Source organism: Erythrolamprus reginae, chromosome 3, assembly GCF_031021105.1.
Source record: "Erythrolamprus reginae isolate rEryReg1 chromosome 3, rEryReg1.hap1, whole genome shotgun sequence".
In the NCBI taxonomy this organism is placed as follows: domain Eukaryota; kingdom Metazoa; phylum Chordata; class Lepidosauria; order Squamata; family Dipsadidae; genus Erythrolamprus; species Erythrolamprus reginae.
In genome coordinates this window covers 259,003,565-259,029,756 of record NC_091952.1, presented here as the reverse complement: position 1 = coordinate 259,029,756, position 26,192 = coordinate 259,003,565, and the positions used below count along the sequence as shown (strand labels likewise).

Genomic DNA, 26,192 nt, shown 5'->3' with positions numbered 1-26,192 from the left:
CTCTGTTCCTTGTGGCTCTCCATCTGCTCCGCTTTCTCCTCCTTTTGCTCCTTGTGGCTCTCCATCTGCTCCGCTTTCTCCTCCTTTTGCTCCTTGTGGCTCTCCATCTGCTCCGCTTTCTCCTCCTTTTGCTCCTTGTGGCTCTCCATCTGCTCCGCTTTCTCCTCCTTTTGCTCCTTGTGGCTCTCCATCTGCTCCGCTTTCTCCTCCTTTTGCTCCTTGTGGCTCTCCATCTGCTCCGCTTTCTCCTCCTTTTGCTCCTTGTGGCTCTCCATCTGCTCCTCTTTCTCCTCCTTTTGCTCCTTGTGGCTCTTCATCTGCTCTGCTTTCTCCTCCTTTTGCTCCTTGTGGCTCTCCATCTGCTCCGCTTTCTCCTCCTTTTGCTCCTTGTGGCTCTCCATCTGCTCCGCTTTCTCCTCCTTTTGCTCCTTGTGGCTCTCCATCTGCTCCACTTTCTCCTCCCTCTGCTCCTTGTGGCTCTCCATCTGCTCCGCTTTCTCCTCCTTTTGCTCCATCTGCTCCACTTTCTCCTCCTTTTGCTCCATCTGCTCCGCTTTCTCCTCCTTTTGCTCCTTGTGGCTCTCCATCTGCTCCGCTTTCTCCTCTTTTGCTCCTTGTGGCTCTCCATCTGCTCCACTTTCTCCTCCTTTTGCTCCTTGTGGCTCTCCATCTGCTCCGCTTTCTCTTCCTTTTGCTCCTTGCGGCTCTCCATCTGCTCCGCTTTCTCCTCCTTTTGCTCCTTGTGGCTCTCCATCTGCTCCGCTTTCTCCTCCTTTTGCTCCTTGTGGCTCTCCATCTGCTCCGGTTTCTCCTCCTTTTGCTCATTGTGGCTCTCCATCTGCTCCGCTTTCTCTTCCTTTTGCTCCTTGTGGCTCTCCATCTGCTCCGCTTTCTTTTCCTTTTGCTCCTTGTGGCTCTCCATCTGCTCCGCTTTCTCCTCCTTTTGCTCCTTCTGGCTCTCCATCTGCTCCGCTTTCTCCTCCTTTTGCTCCTTGTGGCTCTTCATCTGCTCTGCTTTCTCCTCCTTTTGCTCCTTGTGGCTCTCCATCTGCTCCGCTTTCTCCTCCTTTTGCTCCTTGTGGCTCTCCATCTGCTCCACTTTCTCCTCCTTTTACTCCTTGTGGCTCTCCATCTGCTCCACTTTCTCCTCCCTCTGCTCCTTGTGGCTCTCCATCTGCTCCGCTATCTCCTCCTTTTGCTCCATCTGCTCCACTTTCTCCTCCTTTTGCTCCATCTGCTCTGCTTTCTCCTCCTTTTGCTCCTTGTGGCTCTCCATCTGCTCCGCTTTCTCCTCCTTTTGCTCCTTGTGGCTCTCCATCTGCTCCGCTTTCTCCTCCTTTTGCTCCTTGTGGCTCTCCATCTGCTCCGCTTTCTCCTCCTTTTGCTCCTTGTGGCTCTCCATCTGCTACGCTTTCTCCTCCTTTTGCTCCTTGTGGTTCTCCATCTGCTCCGCTTTCTCCTCCTTTTGCTCCTTGTGGCTCTCCATCTGCTCCGCTTTCTCCTCCTTTTGCTCCTTGTGGCTCTCCATCTGCTCCTCTTTCTCCTCCTTTTGCTCCTTGTGGCTCTCCATCTGCTCCGCTTTCTCCTCCTTTTGCTCCTTGTGGTTCTCCATCTGCTCTGCTTTCTCCTCCTTTTGCTCCTTGTGGCTCTCTATCTGCTCCGCTTTCTCCTCCTTTTGCTCCTTGTAGCTCTCCATCTGCTCCACTTTCTCCTCCTTTTGCTCCTTGTGGCTCTCCATCTGCTCCGGTTTCTCCTCCTTTTGCTCATTGTGGCTCTCCATCTGCTGCGCTTTCTCCTCCTTTTGCTCCTTGTGGCACTCCATCTGTTCCGCTTTCTCTTTCCTCTGCTCCTTGTGGCTCTCCATCTGCTCCACTTTCTCCTCCTTTTGCTCCTTGTGGCTCTCCAACTGCTCCGCTTTCTCCTTTTTTTGCTCCTTGTGGCTCCATCTGCTCCGCTTTCTCCTCCTTTTGCTCCTTGTGGCTCTCCATCTGCTCTGCTTTCTCCTCCTTTTGCTCCTTGCGGCTCTCCATCTGCTCCGCTTTCTCCTCCTTTTGCTCCTTGCGGCTCTCCATCTGCTCCGCTTTCTCCTCCTTTTGCTCCTTGTGGCTCTCCATCTGCTCTGGTTTCTCCTCCTTTTGCTCCTTGCGGCTCTCCATCTGCTCCGCTTTCTCCTCCTTTTGCTCCTTGTGGCTCTCCATCTGCTCTGGTTTCTCCTCCTTTTGCTTCTTGTGGTACTCCATCTGCTCTGCTTTCTCCTCCTTTTGCTCCTTGTGGCTCTCCATCTGCTCCGCTTTCTCCTCCTTTTGCTCCTTGTGGCTCTCCATCTGCTCCGCTTTCTCCTCCTTTTGCTCCTTGTGGCTCTCCATCTGCTCCGGTTTCTCCTCCTTTTGCTCCTTGTGGCACTCCATCTGCTCTGCTTTCTCTTCCCTCTGCTCCTTGTGGCTCTCCATCTGCTCCGCTTTCTCCTCCTTTTGCTCCTTGTGGCTCTCCATCTGCTCCGCTTTCTCCTCCTTTTGCTCCTTGTGGCTCTCCAACTGCTCCGCTTTCTCCTCCTTTTGCTCCTTGTGGCTCTCCATCTGCTCCGCTTTCTCCTCCTTTTCTCCTTGTGGCTCTCCATCTGCTCCGCTTTCTCCTCCTTTTGCTCCTTGTGGCTCTCCATCTGCTCCGCTTTCTCCTCCTTTTGCTCCTTGTGGCACTCCATCTGCTCCGCTTTCTCTTTCCTCTGCTCCTTGTGGCTCTCCATCTGCTCCACTTTCTCCTCCTTTTGCTCTTTGTGGCTCTCCAACTGCTCCGCTTTCTCCTTCTTTTGCTCCTTGTGGCTCTCCATCTGCTCCGCTTTCTCCTCCTTTTGCTCCTTGTGGCTCTCCATCTGCTCTGCTTTCTCCTCCTTTTGCTCCTTGCGGCTCTCCATCTGCTCCGCTTTCTCCTCCTTTTGCTCCTTGCGGCTCTCCATCTGCTCCGCTTTCTCCTCCTTTTGCTCCTTGCGGCTCTCCATCTGCTCTGGTTTCTCCTCCTTTTGCTTCTTGTGGTTCTCCAACTGCTCCGCTTTCTCCTCCTTTTGCTCCTTGTGGTTCTCCATCTGCTCTGCTTTCTCCTCCTTTTGATCTTTGTGGCTCTCCGTCTGCTCCGCTTTCTCCTCCTTTTGCTCCTTGTGGCTCTCCATCTGCTCCACTTTCTCCTCCTTTTGCTCCTTGTGGCTCTCCATCTGCTCCGCTTTCTCCTCCTTTTGCTCCTTGTGGCTCTCCATCTGCTCTGCTTTCTCCTCCTTTTGCTCCTTGTGGCTCTCCAACTGCTCCGCTTTCTCCTTCTTTTGCTCCTTGTGGCTCCCCAACTGCTCCGCTTTTTCCTCCTTTTGATCTTTGTGGCTCTCCATCTGCTCCGCTTTCTCCTCCTTTTGCTCCTTGTGGCTCTCCATCTGCTCCGCTTTCTCCTCCTTTTGCTCCTTGTGGCTCTCCATCTGCTCCGCTTTCTCCTCCTTTTGCTCCTTGTGGCTCTCCATCTGCTCCACTTTCTCCTCCTTTTGCTCCTTGTGGCTCTCCATCTGCTCTGGTTTCTCCTCCTTTTGTTCCTTGTGGTTCTCCATCTGCTCCGCTTTCTCCTCCCTCTGCTCCTTGTGGCTCTCCATTCTGCTCCACTTTCTCCTCCTTTTGCTCCTTGTGGCTCTCCATCTGCTCCGCTTTCTCCTCCTTTTGCTCCTTGTGGCTCTCCATCTGCTCTGCTTTTTCCTCCTTTTGATCTTTGTGGCTCTCCATCTGCTCCGCTTTCTCCTCCTTTTGCTCCTTGTGACTCTCCATCTGCTCCGCTTTCTCCTCCTTTTGCTCCTTGTGACTCTCCATCTGCTCCGCTTTCTCCTCCTTTTGCTCCTTGTGGCTCTCCATCTGCTCCGCTTTCTCCTCCTTTTGCTCCTTGCGGCTCTCCATCTGCTCCGCTTTCTCCTCCTTTTGCTCCTTGTGGCTCTCCATCTGCTCTGGTTTCTCCTCCTTTTGCTCCTTGCGGCTCTCCATCTGCTCCGCTTTCTCCTCCTTTTGCTCCTTGTGGCTCTCCATCTGCTCTGGTTTCTCCTCCTTTTGCTTCTTGTGGTACTCCATCTGCTCTGCTTTCTCCTCCTTTTGCTCCTTGTGGCTCTCCATCTGCTCCGCTTTCTCCTCCTTTTGCTCCTTGTGGCTCTCCATCTGCTCCGCTTTCTCCTCCTTTTGCTCCTTGTGGCTCTCCATCTGCTCCGGTTTCTCCTCCTTTTGCTCCTTGTGGCACTCCATCTGCTCTGCTTTCTCTTCCCTCTGCTCCTTGTGGCTCTCCATCTGCTCCGCTTTCTCCTCCTTTTGCTCCTTGTGGCTCTCCATCTGCTCCGCTTTCTCCTCCTTTTGCTCCTTGTGGCTCTCCAACTGCTCCGCTTTCTCCTCCTTTTGCTCCTTGTGGCTCTCCATCTGCTCCGCTTTCTCCTCCTTTTCTCCTTGTGGCTCTCCATCTGCTCCGCTTTCTCCTCCTTTTGCTCCTTGTGGCTCTCCATCTGCTCCGCTTTCTCCTCCTTTTGCTCCTTGTGGCACTCCATCTGCTCCGCTTTCTCTTTCCTCTGCTCCTTGTGGCTCTCCATCTGCTCCACTTTCTCCTCCTTTTGCTCTTTGTGGCTCTCCAACTGCTCCGCTTTCTCCTTCTTTTGCTCCTTGTGGCTCTCCAACTGCTCCGTTTTCTCCTCCTTTTGCTCCTTGTGGCTCTCCATCTGCTCCGGTTTCTCCTCCTTTTGCTCCTTGTGGCTCTCCATCTGCTGCGCTTTCTCCTCCTTTTGCTCCTTGTGGCACTCCATCTGCTCTGCTTTCTCTTCCCTCTGCTCCTTGTGGCTCTCCATCTGCTCCGGTTTCTCCCCCTTTTGCTCCTTGTGGCTCTCCATCTGCTCCGGTTTCTCCTCCTTTTGCTCCTTGTGGCACTCCATCTGCTCTGCTTTCTCTTCCCTCTGCTCCTTGTGGCTCTCCATCTGCTCCGTTTTCTCCTCCTTTTGCTCCTTGTGGCTCTCCATCTGCTCCGCTTTCTCCTCCTTTTGCTCCTTGTGGCTCTCCAACTGCTCCGCTTTCTCCTCCTTTTGCTCCTTGTGGCTCTCCATCTGGTCTGCTTTCTCCTCCTTTTGCTTCTTTGTGGCTCTCCATCTGCTCCGCTTTCTCCTCCTTTTGCTCCTTGTGGCTCTCCATCTGCTCCGTTTTCTCCTCCTTTTGCTCCTTGTGGCTCTCCATCTGCTCCACTTTCTCCTCCTTTTGCTCCTTGTGGCTCTCCATCTGCTCCGCTTTCTCCTCCTTTTGCTCCTTGTGGCTCTCCAACTGCTCCGCTTTCTCCTCCTTTTGCTCCTTGTGGCTCTCCATCTGCTCCGCTTTCTCCTCCTTTTCTCCTTGTGGCTCTCCATCTGCTCCGCTTTCTCCTCCTTTTGCTCCTTGTGGCTCTCCATCTGCTCCGCTTTCTCTTTCCTCTGCTCCTTGTGGCTCTCCATCTGCTCCACTTTCTCCTCCTTTTGCTCTTTGTGGCTCTCCAACTGCTCCGCTTTCTCCTCCTTTTGCTCCTTGTGGCTCTCCATCTGCTCCGTTTTCTCCTCCTTTTGCTCCTTGTGGCTCTCCATCTGCTCCACTTTCTCCTCCTTTTGCTCCTTGTGGCTCTCCATCTGCTCCGCTTTCTCCTCCTTTTGCTCCTTGTGGCTCTCCAACTGCTCCGCTTTCTCCTCCTTTTGCTCCTTGTGGCTCTCCATCTGCTCCGCTTTCTCCTCCTTTTCTCCTTGTGGCTCTCCATCTGCTCCGCTTTCTCCTCCTTTTGCTCCTTGTGGCGCTCCATCTGCTCTGCTTTCTCCTCCTTTTGCTCCTTGTGGCTCTCTATCTGCTCTGCTTTCTCCTCCTTTTGCTCCTTGTGGCTCTCCATCTGCTCCGCTTTGTCTTCCTTTTGCTCCTTGCAGCTCTCCATCTGCTCTGCTTTCTCTTCCTTTTGCTCCTTGTGGCTCTCCATCTGCTCCGCTTTCTCCTCCTTTTGCTTCTTGTGGCTCTCCATCTGCCCCGCTTTCTCCTCCTTTTGCTCCTTGTGGCTCTCCATCTGCTCTGCTTTCTCCTCCTTTTGATCTTTGTGGCTCTCCAACTGCTCCGTTTTCTCCTCCTTTTGCTCCTTGTGGCTCTCCATCTGCTCCGGTTTCTCCTCCTTTTGCTCCTTGTGGCTCTCCATCTGCTGCGCTTTCTCCTCCTTTTGCTCCTTGTGGCACTCCATCTGCTCTGCTTTCTCTTCCCTCTGCTCCTTGTGGCTCTCCATCTGCTCCGGTTTCTCCCCCTTTTGCTTGTGGCACTCCATCTGCTCTGCTTTCTCTTCCCTCTGCTCCTTGTGGCTCTCCATCTGCTCCGCTTTCTCCTCCTTTTGCTCCTTGTGGCTCTCCATCTGCCCCACTTTCTCCTCCTTTTGCTCCTTGTGGCTCTCCATCTGCTCTGCTTTCTCTTCCCTCTGCTCCTTGTGGCTCTCCATCTGCTCCGCTTTCTCCTCCTTTTGCTCCTTGTGGCTCTCCATCTGCTCCACTTTCTCCTCCTTTTGCTCCTTGTGGCTCTCCATCTGCTCTGGTTTCTCCTCCTTTTGCTCCTTGTGGTTCTCCCTCTGCTCCGCTTTCTCCTTCCTCTGCCGGATCCATGCCCAGAGGAGGAGGACAGTGACCAGGAGGGGGAGGACCAGGCAGACGGGGGAGAGGAACGTCAGGAAGAGGAGGAGGGAGAGCAGCCTGAGACCCCCGGCGGGGGCCTCTCCCCAGCTAGTAGCCTGGATTCATTGGATGAAGATGCACAGGCTATAATAGACATGAGGCAGAGACGTGCAGCTCAAAGAAGGGTCCAATTAGAAAGGTATTTCCATCTCTGAATTGGCAACAGCTGGGTTTTGGTGTGGTTCTCCTCAGCAGGGTTGAAAAGGCAGGCCCGCCCTTATAGTCTTGTGGAGAGTTATCAACTGGGAGTCCTGTGACCTTGCTTCGATTCTTGGCGTCTCTGATCTTGGCTTGTGGCCTAGAAGGCTGAAAGACTTGGGGGAGGCGTGGGTTTTATTATCTCCAGTGTTGTTTTTGCCAGCAAGAATCCTGTTTTATTGCCTGGCCTTCGTGAAACCTCTGTGAAGCTTCATCGTGTTCCTGTCTGTAAGAACAGTTTTTGTTACCTGTGTTTGCTTTCCAGTATATAAACTGCCTTTGCTTTTTACCAGTGTGTCTGGATACTCTTTTAGGTTGGTGTCGGCGTCTGGGGGGACCCAGACAGAACAGTCACAATTCAAAGTGTTGGTTATGACCTATAAAGCCCTTCATGGCACCGGACCAGAATATCTCCAGGACCGCCTTCGGCTGCACGAATCCCAGCAACCAGTTAGGTCCTACAGAGTTGGTTTTCTCCTGGTCCCATTGACGAAACAATGTCGTCTGGTGGGACCCAGGGGAAGAGCCTTCTCTGTGGCGGCCCCGGGCCTCTGGAACCAACTCCCCCCGGATATCAGAGTTGCCCCCACCCTCCTTGCCTTTCGTAAGCTCCTTAAAACCCACCTCTGTCGTCAGGCATGGGGGAATTGAAATTTTCCCTTCCCCCTAGGCTTATAGAATTTATACATGGTATGTTTGTGTGTATGATTGGTGTTATAACAAGGGTTTTTAGCTGTTTTAGTATTGGATTGTCACATGCTGTTTTTTACCACTGTTGTTAGCCGCCCCGAGTCCACCGAGAGGGGCAGCATACAAATCCAATAAATAAATAGATGATAGATAGATAGATAGATAGATAGATAGATGTAGGTAGGTAGGTAGGTAGGTAGATAGAGATAGATAGAAACATAGAAACATATAGAAGACTGACGGCAGAAAAAGACCTCATGATCCATCTAGTCTGCCCTTATACTATTTTTGTATTTTATCTTAGGATGGATATATGTTTATCCCAGGCATGTTTAAATTCAGTTACTGTGGATTTACCAACCATGTCTGCTGGAAGTTTGTTCCAAGGATCTACTACTCTTTCAGTAAAATAATATTTTCTCATTTTGCTTTTGATCCTTCCCCCAATTAACTTCAGATTGTGTCCCCTTGTTCTTGTCTTCACTTTCCTATTAAAAACACTTCCCTCCTGAACCTTATTTAACCCTTTGACATATTTAAATGTTTTGATCATGTCCCCCCTTTTCCTTCTGTCCTCCAGACTAGACAGATGGAGTTCATGAAGTCTTTCCTGATACGATTTATGCTTAAGACCTTCCACCATTCTTGTAGCCCGTCTTTGGACCTGTTCAATTTTGTCAATATCTTTTTGTAGATGAGGTCTCCAGAACCGGACACAGTATTATTCCAAATGTGGTCTCACCAGCGCTCTATATAGCAGGATCATAATCTCCCTCTTCCTGCTTGTTATACCTCTAGCTATGCAGCCAAGCATCCTACTTGCTTTCCCTATCGCCTGACTGCACTGCACCCATTTTGAGACTGTCAGAAATCACTACCCCTAAATCCTTTTCTTCTGAAGTTTTATTTAATACAGAACTGCCAATACAATACTCAGATTGAGGATTCCTTTTCCCCAAGTGCATTATTTTACATTTGGAAACATTAAACTGCAGTTTCCATTGCTTTGACCATTTTTCTAGTAAAGCTAAATCATTTACCATATTACAGATGCCTCCAGGAATATCAACCCTATTGCACATTTTAGAGTCATCGGCAAATAGGCAAACCTTCCCTACCAAACCTTCCCCTATGTCACTCCCCTATGTCACTCACGAGTCCTTCAGAGGTCACCCATCAGGGCCTCTGATGCCCTCTCGACGCTCTCACCTGGCCTGAATCCCAACTGAAAAATGAATCTGCTTTATTGGAGCCTTTGAAAGGAGGCTGGGAGTTCAGCACCCCCTTTGAAACGTTCCCTAAAATGTATGCTGTTTGATTGGGTCTGGGGAGGCCTTCCAAGAAGGGAGAAACCCCCCACCCCCACCCCTCCTGCAAAAAGTCATTAAGCCACAACCAGGAAGGGCCCTGGCCTGGGTGCAGGAGCTGGGTGCTTGGGCGCTTGGAGCAGGCAAAGGCCATCGACCCACTTCCTCGGGATGGGTCAGCTCAGACTCCTGCAGACGAGGCCCCACAGCAGCATCTCCCCAGGGCCTGCCCTGCTGGGGTGAAGCCTAGTTGCATAACCCTGTCCAAAATAGTCCCTGTAGACTTTCCCGAGGTCCAGGCTTAGCCAGAAGGAAGCTGGCCACCTGAAGCAGAGCCACTGCCCGTTGCCCGTTGAGGCAATAAGAGCAGAACAATAAACCCCCCTGGCCACTTGCTGCTGCCACAAGGCACGTCCCAAGAAAGGCTTCGGGTTCAAGGGCAGCAGATGGACGTCCCCAAGGCCGCTTCCCTGGAGGCTTTCAATGAGCAAAGCGCCTGAATTGAATGCGCCCCACACGGGTGAGCGGACGACCTGCATGTGGGTGTGAGACTCCCCAAAGGCCGCGCCAAGGGCCTGGCAAAGGTCCTCTGCTCCCCAGAAGGAACGGCCCCGTTCATCCCTAGTGGTCAAGAATGCTAGCTTTGCTGGTGGAGGGCTCAGGATGTGGCCTTCTGCTGTCCCTCCCAAGGTGGCTTCTCTGGACAGTGTGGTGGCTATCCTGAGGGCCTGGGACGTCAGTCTGACAGACACCATGCTCCAAAAGATGGAGGCCGAGCAGCAGCGGAGAGCCCAGCAGAAGCAGAAGCACAAGGAGGCCGAAGTGCGCCAGTGAGTGCCTTCCTCCCCTCCCCCTCTCCACCCCTGCTGCACCGCTCGAGGGGGACCAGCGTCTGGGGGCTCCTCGGGACAGCCTCACGGAGCAGGCATCATGTCTCCCAGGGCCATTCGCCGCTGCTGCGGCTGCCCACGAGGCTCAGGTCTCCCTCCAAAATCACTCTGCAGTTGGCCTGGTGGAGCAGGGGAGCTGGCTGACCACCCTTAGGCCCAAGCAAGTCTCAAAATTCCTGCTACCAATTCTCCAGAACCTGCTGAATTTCACCCCTAGCAAAATGCCCCAGGACCTAAAGACGCTGCCCTCTGGGTGGGTGTGGCTGGGAGGGGATTTTAGTCCTGGTGCCTCCCAAGAGCCTTTTGCGGCTTTGACACCCCCCGTTCCCTCAGGGCCTGGTGAAGCAGGGCCTCCCACCTCCTCCTCCTCCTTCAAATTGGACCCGTGGAACTGGGCCCTGTGCGTTGCAAATGCCAATTGTGTATGACTGAGGAGTGACCGAGAAAGCGTTGGGGGCAGAGTCCCCTGATCCTCACCTCAGGCCAGGGGTGCAGATGGATCTCCTGGGCTGTTCCTGTGAGATGGTTCCTTGGGGGAGGGAGGACCTTGGAACACTGCACCCACCCACAAAGCTAGGCAGCCATGCCTTAGTCTCTCGGCAGATGGAGGGACCCCCTGGGATGGGTGACCCACCGTACGTGCCCTGCACATCCAACGACTCCTGCGGTGGAGGTGTGACGGAGGGCTGATGAGCGTCAGGGGCTTCCTGGGCTCAGGAACGAGGTTGCAAGAAGGCTCCACCACTTGGGAGGGCCTCTGTGGCCATCCTTTCCTGAAGGAAAGCGCACCCCACACTCCTGGAGCAATGTTGGGAGTGGGGGCGGTGCTATTGCCGTTCAGCCAGTGCCGCCACAGCAGCCACTTCCTCGGGACAGCTGCCAGCACAGCGGCCCTGGGCTGTGACCCGAGTTGCGCTGGGCAGGCCCTGGGATGAGTCCCCCTTGGAGCCCTGGCTGGTGACTGATGCCGCCTCCTGTCATGCTTTCTCTCCCCCCCTCCCCGCCTGCAGTTCAGAACTGTGGAAACTGAGGGTAAATAGCAGGAGAGTTCCTCCCCTCTCCCTCTTTTTCTCCCCCATCTCTTTCCATCTATTTCTATGTTGTTTTAGTGCAGTGTTTTCGGAGAGGGGCGGCATACAAATCCAAATAATAAATAATAAATAAATCTATGGCGCTGCTTTTATTTGTGAGCAAGCTTTGCTGGGTTTGGGCAAAGCAAGTAAAGCAAAGACACAAGACGGTGCAGTCCCCCGTCTTACAACGTGTGTTGTGTGTGGGGTGTGGACAGCATCACTCAAAGAAGCCTTGAGGGACCCTGGAGGTCCAGGAGCTCTTTGCTCTTCAGGGCAAGAGGACTTGGCCCTTCGGAGAAGCAGAAAGACCCGGCAGTGGGGGGGGGGAGAGAAATGTCCTCCTCACAAGAAGCTTGAAGTGGCCCCTGATGCCTCTTGGTGCCCACAGGACAGCCGAAACCGCGGAGCAGCTGGCCGCGGAGCATGAGAGGTGCAGCAAAGAGGTGAGCACCAACACCTCCGCCATCCCAGGGAGCCTCTGTGGTCCACCATCCCAATGGGGGAGGGGTCGTCCTGGGTCTCCCTGTGGCCTTGACCTTGACCCCCGGTGGGATGGCTTTGCCCACTTCAACCATGCCGGGCACACGACCTGTCTCCTTTTGCAGCTGCAGCAGGCCTACGCAGAGCTCAACCGGCGGATAACGGAGCACGACAAGTGCCAGCGGAAACAGATGGGGAACGCAGAGCTGACCCTGCACGTGAGCGCCACTCCCCTTCCTCCATGGGGCATTCAGGAGGCTATTCGGGGAGCCAATTCAGGGAGCCAAATGCCAGGCTGTGGTTCTCTGCCAGGGCACAGCAAGACTTCGCCTGCAGTGTAGGGCCGGCTGGGCAGCCCTCTGCATTTGCCAAGGAGCTGGGTGATGGGGCGCAGGTGTCCGGGTGCCAGTCAGCCCATCTGCAGGTCCCCACAGTAATTCAGAAGATGGACTGGATTGCTGTGGCCATTTCTCTCTTGGGGGAGATGCCTGCCAATGCAAGGACAGTTAAGTGCCCACTGTGGACAGGGCACCCTGGATGTCAAGTAACATATTCCCTGGGCAGCGCCAGGGGAGCTGAGTGAGGCTGACAGCCAGCCCCATTTTGCTCTTTGGGTCATTTTGCCCGGGCAAGGGAAGGCCCTCTCTTGGGCCAGGCTCGCCTGTCCTTTCTAGCCAGAGGTATTTCCTAGGACAGGCCATTGCCGATGCAGAAGGGCTGGTGGAGAAGCTGCGCATGGCTGCGGAGGAGGCCGAGGAGAAGCTGTCCACGGCCCGCCTGAAACTGCGAGAGCAAGTGCAGGAGGGTCAGTGAAGCGGCTGGTGGCGGTTGCAAGGGTCCAGGCCGTCCGCCCAGCTCCCCCAGAGAGGTTCCAGGGCTTGGGCTGGGCTGCCTCAGCCACGCAGCAGTCCTTCACAGGGGCTCCCCACCCCTCCTAGGCCAGGATCCTTCTTGAACAGAAGTGACCCTGCCCCGAAGGAGAGAGAGGGGCCCTTCCTTGCCCTGGCTGAGTTCAGGAAGGGGGAGGAGGGGACGGATCCTGCCAGGTGTGGAGCCGGTTGGTTCTGCAAGCCTGGCAGGCGCTGGGGAGACGGCCCCAAGGAATAGGACAGTGCTGCACTGCCGGGCTTCCCTCCTGCTATGGAAGGCGACCGTTTGGCTGGGCCCTCACTACTCCACTCTGCTTTCGCAGGATCGCCCTCCGAGATTCCGGGTCTCAAGTGCTCCGTGCAGGAGCTGGACGATGTGCTGATGAAAGACGTGGGTGGGAAAATGAAGGCCGATGGGCGGTGAGTGGTGGAGGGAACCTCCCTGGCAGCCCTCCCTAGGAAGCAGGGCAGATGGCCAGTCCCAGATCCAGCTCTCTCCTTCCCTCCATCCAGGTGGCCCCTGATTATCGACCCCTCTGGGCAAGCAGCAATTTTCCTGCGCTACCGTGACACCAACTACCTGAACACTGCCAATCCCGCCGACATGGCCGTGGAGGTCGTTCGCCTGGCTTTGCTGGGCTCTCTGCGGTAGGGCTGCGCTGTGTGTGTGGGGGAGGCTTCTTCCCTCTCATGGAGCACTGATCCAGGCGTAGTGTGGCAGGAGAGCAGCAGGGGAGTAGGTGTGCCAGGAATGATGACCCAGATGGGCAGGGGGAGCTGGGTTCTGGTGAGAAGCCTGGGGGTGCATGGGGTGGGAGGCCAATGGCTAGTGATGTCCATGAGAGACAACTTTCTCTATTTCTCCACCCCCCCCTGGCTCTGTTCCACTCACCACCAGCTATGGGAAGCCCCTGGTCTTTGACATGATGGAATTGGACATGTTTGACACAATGAAAAAGCAGCTGGAACGGCTGGAGTCGGGCCTCACTCAGGTGCTGCTGAACAAGAAGATCCTGGACGGTGAAAGGTGAGCTCTTTCATTACGCACCACCAACCCAGAGCCCTCTCGGCTGCCTGAGAACCCACCAATAGGGTGGTTGGAGTGGGGTGCAGTAAATGGACCTCGGGCTTCTGGGATGAGGCGGGGCAGCTGTGAACATTCCTAGGTTGCCTGCAATGGACATCGGTCTGAGGCCTCCTGGGGCCATTAGGGGCCACGGCTCTTCTGAGACACGCGGAGTTGCAACGTCTATGGCTGGTGTGATTCTGGCCCCTGGCACTCAGAAGAGTCTCGGAAAGGAGGGCAACCATCCCCTTGGGTCAATTGAAATCCTTTGGCCCAGTAAGCCCAGAGATGCGCTATGCCATGGGGGCTGCATTCATGCAACATGGCCAAAGAATCAAACCACTTAATGGATTTACAAGAACTTCATAGGGGAACCAGCTGGGCTGAGCTGGCATTGCACACTAGGGAACAGAAAATTCAAACCATGAGAAGAGGGGCAGGGCCAATGGCTGCGACGGGGTGGGTTTAGGAGGTCCACTATGTTGCGCTGGTCTACTGATTTGGTTATGGTGTTGAAAAAGGATATGAGATTGGTTTGGCATGATTTGTTTCTGACAAACCCGTGTTGGCTGTTGGATATTATCCTGTTTGTTTCCAGGTAGTGGCAAAGCTGTTTTTTAATTATTTTCTCCAGTATTTTTCCAGGTGTTGAAGTCAGACTAATAGGTCTGTAGTTGTCTGGATCCGTCTTTTTACCTTTTTTGTGGATGGGAACTACATCAGCTCGTTTCCAGTCATCTGGTAGGTCTCTAGTGGCCCAAGATTTTTGGTAGATGAGGAGAAGAAGTTCCACTATGGTGTCTGCCAGTTCTTTTAGGACTCTGGGGTGAAGTCCATTAGGTCCCGGTGATTTGTACTCATTGAGCTCCCACAAGTAGTCCCTAGTAGTAGCTTTATCTGCATTGAGTTTGATTCCGGGGTTGTTTATTGCAGTTAAGTTGTAGCTTGCTTGGTTGGTTTCTTTATGTGTGAAGACTGATGTAAAGTAGGCATTGAGCAGCTGTGCTTTATCTCTGTTGTCTGTGATTTCATTACCATCTTTATATTTTAGTATAGTGACTGTTTCCTTGATTTTCTTCTTGTTGTTTATGTGATGTGATGTGGTCGGTCGCAGTCGGTGTTGAGCTTTTGCTGTTCTTATTTTTTGTTTGCAGGTTCTGGCTGTTTGCTGATATTCCACCTTAGTTATGAGTCCTTCTTGTATTGGCAGTTCTGTGTTAGCAAATACTTCAAAAGAAAAGGATTTAGGGGTAATGATTTCTGACAGTCTCAAAATGGGTGAACAGTGCAGTCAGGCGGTAGGGAAAGCAAGTAGGATGCTTGGCTGCATAGCTAGAGGTATAACAAGCAGGAAGAGGGAGATTATGATCCCGCTATATAGAATGCTGGTGAGACCACATTTGGAATACTGTGTTCAGTTCTGGAGACCTCACCTACAAAAAGATATAGACAAAATTGAACGGGTCCAAAGACGGGCTACAAGAATGGTGGAAGGTCTTAAGCATAAAACGTATCAGGAAAGACTTAATGAACTCAATCTGTATAGTCTGGAGGACAGAAGGAAAAGGGGGGACATGATCGAAACATTTAAATATATTAAAGGGTTAAATAAGGCTTAGGAGGGAAGTGTTTTTAATAGGAAAGTGAACACAAGAACAAGGGGACACAATCTGAAGTTAGTTGGGGGAAAGATCAAAAGCAACATGAGAAAATATTATTTTACTGAAAGAGTAGTAGATCCTTGGAACAAACTTCCAGCAGACATGGTAGATAAATCCACAGTAACTGAATTTAAACATGCCTGGGATAAACATATATCCATCCTAAGATAAAATACAGAAAATAGTATAAGGGCAGACTAGATGGACCATGAGGTCTTTTTCTGCCGTCAGACTTCTATGTTTCTATGTAGGCCTGAAGGGGGGTATGGCCACGGAAGCTAGGGACCCAGCCTAGGGAGAGCCAGACCCCTGGGCGGCGCTCTCGGAGAGGCCCTGTGGAGGTAGAGAGGTGCAGGCTGTACCCTCGGAGGGTAGAAGCCTGATCTGTCTTCTTCAATGTCTGTAGGAAAAGGAAACAAAAAGAGAAGATTACTCTATGTTTCTATGTTTATTCATGTTAAACACAGAAACATAAAAAATAACACTTTGTATGAGAGAGAAAAACTCTAGTCCCTTCACTAGGACTGAGTTTTTAAGACTGAGCTATTGGGGGTGGCTACAGGGCGGAGCTAATTGGTCTAATTTAATTCAGTCCCTAACCAATCAGGCTGAAGTATCACCCATGTTGGACTCTCCGCAGCAGTGCATTGGAGAACTTGGTTTTTTCTCTTTCCCTGGGAATGACATTGTTTTGATATTTTGAAAAAAGTAGAGGATATATGTATGATTAATCTTTAAGACTAAACAATTTTCTTTGAAGGGCAATTAGAATAAGTCAAAGGTAAAGAAATATTTAAGAAATAAGGATGCACTACAATTGAAAATAAGCACTTTGGCTTTTTTTTTTTTTTTTGAAAAATACTTTATTTATTTACAAGAATAATTAAAAACAGGGAGGGGGATTGGGGGGAGGGGGGACAGAATAAAAGGTTGGGGGTAGGGTAGGGTAGGGGGGGGAGAATTCAAAAACAAAACATATTATAATAGAATTGTAATACAAGTGAGTTATAGTACACAAGTGTTTTAGAAAAAGCGTAATAACTCTTATTTTCTTAATCTTACTATTTATATTTGGAAGTAACTCAAATATAGTGTTCCTTAGTATACATATATTGACATTAAAGTTTTAGTTGTAAAGAGGTGGAATAAAGAAAAAGAGAAAGGGAGAAAAGAAAAGAAAAAAGGAATATAAAAAAAGAAAAGAAAGAAAGAGAGAAGAGTCTGCATTTAATGCAGACGTTTTTATGGACGACTTTTGTTTAATTGTGGGGTGGGGAGTATGTGGGTGATATGATGGGTGTGTATAAAGATTGATTATTTTGAAAGTAGTCAGTATGTTTGTAATGTGTGTTAAGTTAGTTAGAAAACAGATAAAAAGAGATTTGATATATTTTCTTGTTGCAAATTTGATTAGTTTTTGGTGCTTCTTTTCTAATTTATTTTAATATTAATTTAAGTGTTGAAGGTAGTTTTGGGTATGGTAATGTATAAACTTTACAATAAAAATTTTTTGTATTTTTTCTGAGAAACCCATTTATGCCAACTTTCCCATGCTACGTAATATTCTGAGTCATTTTTGTTTTGTGCTTCCATTGCTATTTTGGACATTTCAGCACATTCGTTAATTTTCGTAATTATTGTAAAGAAAGAAGGTACTTGGTCGGATTTCCAAAGAGAGGCATATGATATTCTGGCAGCAGTTATTATTTGTAGTATAAGGTATTTTTGTGTCTTAGTAAGATTTTGTCTGAATATCCCCAAAAGATAGAGCTCAGGTTTGAGTGGTAATTTGATTGACATGACTTGGTCGATTAGGGATTGAATTGTTGTCCAGTATTTTTGTGCAATTGGGCATGTCCACCATGTGTGGTAGTAGGTTCCAGGTTTGATCTTGCACTTCCAGCAGGTCGGTAAGAAGTTGGGAAACATTTTGGATATTCTTGCTGGGGGCAAATGCCAACGATAAAACATTTTAATTTGGTTCTCCTTATAGGACATTGCAGTTGTCATTTTATAGTTTGATGTCCATGTTTTCTCCCACTCAATTAAGTTAATCGTATATCCAAAATTCTGAGCCCAAGCTATCATACAACATTTCACTTGCTCTTCGGGATTTTCTTGAATTAGTAAGTAGTTGTACAATTTTGAAATCATTTTTGTAGAAGGGCCGAAAAGAATCGTGTCTAATACATTATTATTTTGAAATCCAAATTGCTTTTTGTGTTGTTCATATTTTAGTTTAATTTGTAAATATGTTAACCAGTCTATATTAATTCCTTGATTGTTCAATTGTTGTTTAGAAATAAGAGCGTCTGATTCATCAAGTAGTTGTTGGTATCTCAGAGTTTTGGAGTACGAGAAAAGATTGGGAAAAGTTATTATTTCATTGGGGGATATCCATTTTGGTATTGAGGTGTAGTAATTTTTTTTTATAGTAAACCAGATTGTTATTAGTGTTTTACGTAAGTAATGATTTTTAAAGTATTTGGGTATTTTGTGGTAGTCTGCTGTCAAGAAAGTATGCCACCCAGCAAGAAGATCAAATCCTTCCAGAGTTAAGAGTCTTGTGTTTTGGAATGTAATCCAATTTTTAATCATGGTTAAAATGGTAGCTTGATAATACATGTAAAAATCTGGAAGTCCAAGTCCACCTCTGGATCTAAGGTCTTGAAGGTTTTTCAATTTTATTCTGGCCTTCTTCTTGGTCCAAATAAACTTCTTTACTTGTTTGTGGAGAATATTAAAAAAAGTTTTATTCAAATTTATTGGAGCAACCTGAAATAGGTAAAGAAACCTTGGAAGAATGTTTGATTTTATAGCAGCTATTTTTCCCATAATAGATAAGTTTAATTTTGACCATCTGTTAAGATCTTGTTGTATTTCTTTAGCTAATCGTTCATAATTGTCTTTTTTGATCGTAGCATAATTCGAAGTCATCCAAATTCCTAAATATTTAATTTTTTTTGTGGTCTTTATTTTAATTAATTCTTCCAAGGTAAGTATCTCTTTTGGTATCATATTTTTTGTCAAAATTTGTGTTTTGTTTTTATTGATTTGTAGGCCAGATATTTCACCAAATTTATAAATTTCGTCAAATAGAATGGGTGCTGTTCGGATTGGATCTTGTAGGATGAATACAATGTCATCCGCAAAGGCCTGCAGTTTGTAATGTTCTTTTTTAATCATAATACCGTGAATTTGTGAGTTGTTTCTTATAGTCTTGAGAAAGGTCTCGATGGCCAGAATAAAAATAAGTGGGGACAGAGGACATCCTTGGCGTACACCCTTAGTTATAGTGATTGTGTTAGTAATATCATTGTTAAAAAGAATTTTGACCGATTGAATAGAGTAAATAGTTTTGATTAGATTGAAAAATTTGGAGCCAAAATTCATGAATTTAATTTGATTTATAAGATAATGCCATTGAAGACTATCAAAAGCTTTTTTGAGATCCATAAATATTAATGCAGCTGCTTTATCATAGTTTTTGTCATAGTATTCCAAGGCATTTAATATAGTTCTTGTGTTTGTGGAAATATTTCTTCCCGGAAGGAATCCGTTTTGGTCAGAATGAATAATTTTGTTTAATATATTTTTTAGTCTGTCCGCAATTATTGATGCAAATATTTTATAGTCAGTGTTAAGTAATGCAATCGGTCTATAATTCTCCAAATGGTGTCTGTTTTCAATGTCTTTAGGGATAAGGGTTATATAGGATTCAAACCAGGACGCGGGCAGTTTTGCATGTGAGAGCGCATTGTTATAGATGTCTAAGAGTATGGGAGCCATTATATCCATATGAAATTTATAAAATTCAGATGGGATTCCGTCTGGTCCTGGGGTTTTATTGTTTTTTTGTTTGTTTATTGCAGCCTCAATATCCGAAATAGAAATTGGTTTGTTTAGAAGAGTTCTTTGGTCATCTGTTATCATAGTTGTTTGTTCATTTGTTTGTAAATATTTTGATATTAAATCGGCATCCAAATTTGAGACTTGGTAGAGTTGTTGATAAAAGTTTTGAATAATTTGTTTTTTTTCAGAATTGGTCGTTTTCAGTTGTCCAAAAGGATCAACTAAAGTATCTATGTTTCTATCGGATTTTTGGTGAGCTAATTTGAGAGAGAGCCAACGTCCTGGTTTATTGGCCGCTTCAAAATATGTTTGTTTCGCATTTTTAACCTTTTGGGCAATATGTTGTTGTGTTATTAAATTTATTTGATGTTTGATCGTATTTATTTCTAATAGGGTTATGTTATTTTTAGGATCATTGCAGAGTAGCTTTTCTGCTTCTTGAAGAGAGATGTTTAGTTTTTGGAGTTGTGCATATTTTTCTTTGTTTTTGTTTGCTGTATATGAGATGTACACACCGCGTATATATGCTTTAGTGGCGTCCCACGCTATTTCGTTGGGTATCTCGCCATTAAAGTTAATTTGAATGAAAGGGGGGATATCATTCTGTATTTTATGTTGAAATTGTTTTTGGTTTATCACTGTTGAGTACATTGACCATCTATGCGGAATATTGTAAGTGTTGTCTTTTATTGTGAGTAGGAGGGGATTGTGGTCTGCCCAAGTTGCATTGAGTATTTGAACATCAATTATTTGATTTATTATTTCTATATTAGACCAAGCCATGTCAATACGTGAGCAGGTTCGATGGGGGGGAGAGAAAAAGGTATATTGTATAGATTTAGGGTAAAAGTATCTCCAAATGTCTTTTAAGGCATATTCATAAATTATTTGTTGAAAAGTAGAGGGAATGATGTTACGGGTACGGCACTTGGAGTTACCTTTATAATCCTTATTTACATCAACTATTGCGTTGAAGTCTCCAATTATCACAAAATTGTTTAAATCTAATTCTAATATTTTTTTGTGTAAATTTTTAAAATAGGAAGATTGTCTAACAGATGGTGCATATATTGATATTATATTTATTGTTCTTTTATTTTGTAGGGTTATTTGCACAATTAGTAATTGACCATTTTCATCGGTGTATATTAATGTTGGAGAATAAATTTTTTTAACATATAGAACTATGCCTCTCTTTTTTTCGGAAGCGGAAGCACAAAAGAATTCAAACTCAGATTTAATTTTAGGGTTGGGAATAGCTAAAAGAGTAGTATCTTCATTTTTAATGTGGGTTTCTTGTAGTGAGATTACATCATAGTTGTTTTCAAATAGTTTATGGAATATTTTTTGTCTCTTTTTATATGAGTTCAGACCATTTATGTTTGTTGAAAATAGTGTGATTTGAGGTTGTTTATTGTTGTGGTGTTGGTTCCTTAAATTTCTCCTTTCTTGCCTCAGCTCTTGCCCGGGTGACTGGTCCGTGTTTGCTTGACTCATCATTTTGACTTTGTAGTTCTTGATCATTATTTATCTGATTGTCATCAAGGGTAGCTTCTTCATTCCGGGGAGTGTCTCTAGTGTCGAATTCTTTAAGGGCAGATTGATCCATCTTCAAGATGTGGGCATAGAAGTCTCTTGCATCTTCAGGAGTGGAAATTTTATATTTTTTATCCAGAAGTGTAATCGTCATTCCTTCTGGAATCATCCACCTAAACTGTATAGATTCTTTATTTAATTTAGTGGCTAGCGTTTGATAGGGTTTGCGTTTCTCCCTTACTCGCTTCGGGATTTGGCGTAAGATTACTATGTCTCGACCTTGATGAGTAGCTGGATTATCCTTAGAGGCATTATAAATTTCGTCTCTGAGTTTCCTTTTGAGAAAACGTACGTGGACCTCTCGTGGGAGTCTGTTTCGTCTAGCGTATGAAGTTGTAAGCCGGTATACCTCGTCCATTTGTGCTAAAATTTCGTCCGTTGGTTTATCAATAATTTTAGATATTATTGTCGCCACCGTGTAAGGAAGGTCTTGTTGATCATTTTCTGTGATATTTTGGAAACGCAAAAAAAAGGCTGATTTCTCAAGCTCCAGGTTCATAAGGGACTCTTCCAGGGATTTATTGTTGTATTCTGCCTTTGCTTCTGAAAACTGGAATTTGGTCTCCATCCTGTTGGTTAATTCTTCGATATTGTTTATTTTTTCTGTGTTCTTGGTGATTGTTTCACAGACAACTTCCATTTGGTCTTCCAATTTAGTCGTTCGCTCCTCAAGACAACCCGCATGTTCCTGAATTTTCTTGATGTCTTGCTTCATTTCTCCCATCGTTCCCTTTATGGATTCGAAATTAATATCTAGTGTGTCTTGCATTTTGTTCATCTTCTCCAGTAAGGCATTTAGTGATATGTTAGGAATTTCTTGTGTTTGTTGTTGGAGAGATGCTTTGTCTGACAAATCCGCTGAGCGTTGCTGGGTTGAATTTGGTGTTGCAGGCTGATTGGGGTTTTTCTTCCAAGATTTCATAAGGGTTGGTTGATTTGAAGCAGACATTTTGTATTAAGGAGAAGTCGTTAGAACAGTATATAAATGGTGTGTATGTTATAGTAAAGAGATGTATGTGGTGTAAAGAAGTATATGTAATGTTGTCGGAAGTAATAAGGTTAGAGTAATTAAGATGATATAGAAAGTTGCAATATGTGTAGTAAAGATTTTTGTTTTTGTTTTTGTTTTTAAAGATACAATTAGTAGAGAGCTGTTAAAAGAATATCAGAATTTGTTACAGTTAAGAAGTAACAAGGGAAAGACAGTTTATATTTAGGGTTCAAGTTATCAATAAAATAGCATTTAGATCAATATGACTCCAGTAATAATATCTCAATGTATGGAAAAGAAAAGGGAGGGAAGAAGAAGTGGGAGAAAATAATAGTTCAGTAGTACAATTATTCAATATTCAATATGAGGGGAAAAACAGTCAATCAATCGGGGGATTACTCTATTAAGGAATTAAATCAGTTGATTAAGTCAGTTGATTAGATCAGATAAATCTTAAACATTAATTTACTATAAGTTATAAAATAAAAGAAAAAAGGTCCTGTTACTATTTGGTATTTAAAGTTAGTTAAGGATAAATAACAATAAAGTCTAAGGTTTAGTATTAGTCAAGATAATCTATCAGTATATTCTAGCTAAGTATAGTACAGTCTATCTTAATATAATATAATACAATATAATTTATATAAATAGTTCTAAATAGTTATAAATAGTTCAGCAAGTAGAGTAAGTATAGTATTACACAATTGGATAAAGAAGTTTTGCCGGTATATATAGTCCAAAGATAGTCCAAAGATATCAAAATAAGATTTAAGTAAATTAAGTAAGTTAAGAAGAATTCAATCCAAATCAATCCAAATCAAAGGGTTCGTGATTCGACAACAGTATGGTGCTATTGAGTTAATCCAATTCAGTACAGTTCAATTCCGTTATATTGAGAGTTTGATAGAAGGATATTGCTGGGGTATAAATTCAATGAGTAAAGTCAATGGTTTCAACTTTTGTTTGTAGTTAATGAAATAAATTTAATGACAAAGTTCCAGGAAGGATGAGAAATAAAAGAGACAGTCGAGGATTAGCAAGTTGTCCAAAAGTCCGGATCTATGAACGTCCAAAATTCAAGTGTCCTAATATCAAATTGTCAAATTGTCCAAGTTGTTTAAATTCCAAGTATCCAAAAGTAATCCAATATATGTAAAGATGTCCAAAAAGAAAAGGAGTAATACTAGTGAGAATTAAGAGAGAGAAAAAAAAAAGCAAAAATATCTATCTATGCAAAGTTTATTTATTTAATATTAAAGGAGGGAGGTGAAAAGTAATAAAAATTAAGGCAAAATTGGGGCAAAATTAAGGCAAAAAGGGTATGGAAAGTAAGGTAAATGGTAGGTAAAAAAAAATTTGGGTCGGGGTTTTCCGGTTGCTGTTTTAACTCTAATCTGCTTATTTTTTTTATATTTTTTTCCAACTAATCAAGATGTTATTTCAAAGACAAATAGCAAAAATATCCTTGTTGAGGGGGGTTTGAACTTTCTCCTACCTTCAAAGCACGTTACTTAAACCTTCTCTCCCTGCGAGAATTTAAAGTGTAGCTGATAGTTCTAGGGCAAGTCAAAATCACAGATAGACGTGGCGAAAATTCATTTTAAAAACCTTCAAGTAAATTCCGCCGAGTCATCGTCGCCATCTTTGCCAGGATCGTAACACTCACAAATCGAAGTCGCCGCCTCTCGTTCTTCAGACTCAAAAAAAAGGGAGTCGAGATGTCTCTTTCGCAGGGAGTAATCCAACACGTAATCCACAGATCCAAAAACCGTTCTCAGTCCTTCTGCAGCAAGCAATAACACCCCCAAAAGTATTTGTCGTTACCGCGGCTTCCAAAATAAAGCAGAGCGCAGCGCTTCCGGATCGGCAAAAAAAAGCTGATCTCTTTGGTTGATGATTTGGAGGATCTCCCGTCCCCCGGGGGGGGGGTCCGCCGAACACCCCCGGGTGCACGGAAACTTCCCCTCAAAGACCTTGGGCTCTACGGGTCCGCGGTCGCCCGATAGGGCAATCAATCAACGCAAAAGGCCAGATGAAACCCGGAGGACCGGGAAACACACAGCGACAGCACCGCACCACAACCGGAAGTCAAGCACTTTGGCTTATATGTAATAAAATTTAATAGATGAGTGAAAGCCATTAAATGAGATGTAATAACAAATAGCACTGTAAGTTTGAATAAGGATATTTAAAAAGTTTATATTGAAGTTTTCCAGGTGATAAAAGTAAAGGAGGCAGCATTTGTTGGATGATAAATACCGAAAATAAATTTAAATTTATTTATTGTATTGAAGATTGAAGGTATATGAAATTGTATTTTCTATAAGTGGAGAAAAATAAAACAGTCTTTCCAATTTAAAGCTTCGTTGTGAGCAATTGCTTTTCTCCATTTCGGGTCATTTCGATCTTCTCCCCATAGCTTTCCTTTCGTTGGAATCCTCCCAGCTTTGTAGTGCTGCGAACCCCACCCACCGACCGAAACCAGGCACATCCCGGCCCCTGGAACGCCCTGGAGGAGGGGGTGGGAGGACGAGTGTCCTGTCGGTCTTGGAGCTCATCTACCCCCAATGTCCTCTCTTGTCCTTTGAGGCTTTGATTGATGGGCTGACCCATCACTACCCCATTGGAGGAAGGGGAGCACCCCACTCGAGTTCTCCACCCTCACCCAGTCCCTTGGGGAGACAGGTGGTCTAAGGGAGGGGCTGTCCTGGACAGGACATTCCCTACCCGAGAGGCTTGTCCTCACTCTGCCCGAAATGACCTGGCCAAATCCCTTCTCTCCTGTCTTGGACAGGTATCGCTCCTTGCTGAGGCCAACAGACGGACCCGAATATGCAGAGACGGAATTTCAAGCTGCTCGCATGGAGAAGTTCAGGCTCTTCGTGGTCACCAAGCGCCACCAGCCCCCTGAAGAGCTGCTTCAGATCTTCCTTCCCGTCCAAGTCCTCCTGTCTGGAACGGCCAGGCGGTAGGCACAGCATGGCAGCACCCGCTTCAACAGCACCCCAAGGGGTGCGTGCTTGTCCTGCAGTGACCCCATGGCAGGCAGGCAGGTGGGAGGGCGGGCAGGGGGGCAGTGCCCACCCCCTGGTGCAGTAGCAGCAGCAGAAGAGGCTTCCCCCGACTACCCTCGACTCTTTTTCAGAAAGCGGACCTTCAGAAGACCCCCCGCCCTTCCCCAAGTGAATCCTGCCAGGCCTATGCGCTGATTGGGAGGGAGGAGCCTTTCCTGACCATCCCTCCATCCCAGAGGACGGACGCCAGCATCAATAAAGAGTTGTTCCTTGACCAGCCTTTCTAACCCCTCAATACAGTTCCTCCTGTTGTGGTGACCCCCAACCATACGTCTAGTGCCAATTCTCCCAACAGAGCTTTAAGCTGATTGGCAGGAAGGCCAGAGGGCCACCTCTGCACCTCAATGGTTGGATTGTAAACATATGTCCCAAGGCGCCAGAATAGCTGCTTTAGTTCCTAATACCAGGGGAAATTTCTCTCTCACCCCCCGGATCTTCTTAGGCGGCCCGTGAAACGGTCGTTTGACCCACTGTTTTAAAAAGTCCCAAGGTGGCTTCTCTCTGAGCCTTGCCTCCCCCGCCCCCCCCCCCGCCTGACCTCTGGAACTTCTCCCTCCCAGGACGGTCCCTGTGCCACCCCATGGTGGGCAATTGGCTCCGCCCACCTGCCGCTCCCCCCAAGCTCCCCCCGCACGAATCCCAGCGGCCAGTTAGGTCCCACAGAGTGGGTCTTCTCCGGGTCCCGTCAACGAAACAATGCCACTTGGCGGGACCCAGGAGAAGAGCCTTCTCTGTGGCGGCCCCGGCCCTCTGGAACCAACTCCCCCCAGAGATTAGAATTGCCCCTACTCTCCTTGCCTTTCGTAAGCTACTCAAAACCCACCTCTGCCGCCAGGCATGGGGGAATTAAGACTTCTTCTCCCCCTAGGCTGATACAACTGTATGTATGGTATGTTTGTACGTATGTTGTTTTTATATATTAGGGGTCTTAAGTTAGTTTTTTAGTATTGGATTTTTTACTGTACATTGTTCATGATTGTTGTTAGCCGCCCCGAGTTTTCGGAGAGGGGCGGCATATAAATCCAATAAATGAAATGAAATGAAATGAAGCCCCCATCAGTCATACAATGCTGCTCCTCTAACCACAAAGGACAACCCCCATCTTTGGGTCCAGTGAGAGCGCCAATGAGGTCATCATGGCTTAATCCAGGGGCCCAATTTACTGACCTTGGTAAGACAACAGCAGCCTGGCTGAGCCCTCTTCCTTGGGGGGTGGGAGTGCTTCCCCAGATGTGGAGTGTGCCTGCTGGGTATGGCTAGACTGCATATGATGGGTTTGGGTGGGGGTGAGGAAGCCCCTCCCCAGCATCTGGCTGAAGCTGGCGGGGGGTCAAGGTCAGCTGCACCTTTCGCCAAGCAGGCTGACTTCGGTTTCCTCTGGCGGAAAGAGCAGCAAGTGCCTGGTCCCGCCTTCTCTGTAAGGACGCAGCTGAAGAGGCAGTCAGGGTGACATGTGCGGCTGACCCCCAACCCCCCCCAAGGCAGAACAGACACAGCCATTTCCGCAGGTCCCAGAGGTGGACGGATGGGCTCATGCGCACTCCCAGCCGCAGGGCAGCCGCTTCCTGTCTTGGGAACCTCTTCCACCGAGGGGCTCAGGCCCCGAGGGCTGCATCCAGAGGAATTGTCCCTTCTGAGGGAGCTGCACTTCCAGCCTCTTCTGCAGGGTCTCTGGAGCCCCACTGGGCCCATTTGTGGCCCTTGCAATCCAAGGACGGAGCAGAGCGCTCAGCGAGCAC

General features: G+C 47.2%; 1 protein-coding gene across 3 annotated transcripts in view; it reads left to right on the top strand.

The window, feature by feature from the left end:
* The window catches only part of IQANK1 (IQ motif and ankyrin repeat containing 1), a 47,412-nt gene extending 22,745 nt beyond the window's left edge, over positions 1–24,667 (top strand). For 2 of the 3 annotated variants that reach the window (XM_070748500.1, XM_070748497.1), the window contains 9 exons: positions 9,592–9,731; positions 11,253–11,307; positions 11,470–11,562; positions 12,041–12,149; positions 12,537–12,633; positions 12,727–12,861; positions 13,112–13,240; positions 24,174–24,347; positions 24,525–24,667. In XM_070748500.1, coding sequence (XP_070604601.1) covers positions 9,592–9,731; positions 11,253–11,307; positions 11,470–11,562; positions 12,041–12,149; positions 12,537–12,633; positions 12,727–12,861; positions 13,112–13,240; positions 24,174–24,347; positions 24,525–24,588 — 996 coding nt within the window. In that variant the 3' untranslated portion in view covers positions 24,589–24,667. Of the gene's footprint in view, positions 1–9,591; positions 9,732–11,252; positions 11,308–11,469; positions 11,563–12,040; positions 12,150–12,536; positions 12,634–12,726; positions 12,862–13,111; positions 13,241–24,173; positions 24,392–24,524 lie in introns of all 3 variants that reach the window. The other variant, XM_070748499.1, reaches the window with a different exon arrangement.
* Positions 24,668–26,192: the final 1,525 nt, after the last annotated feature.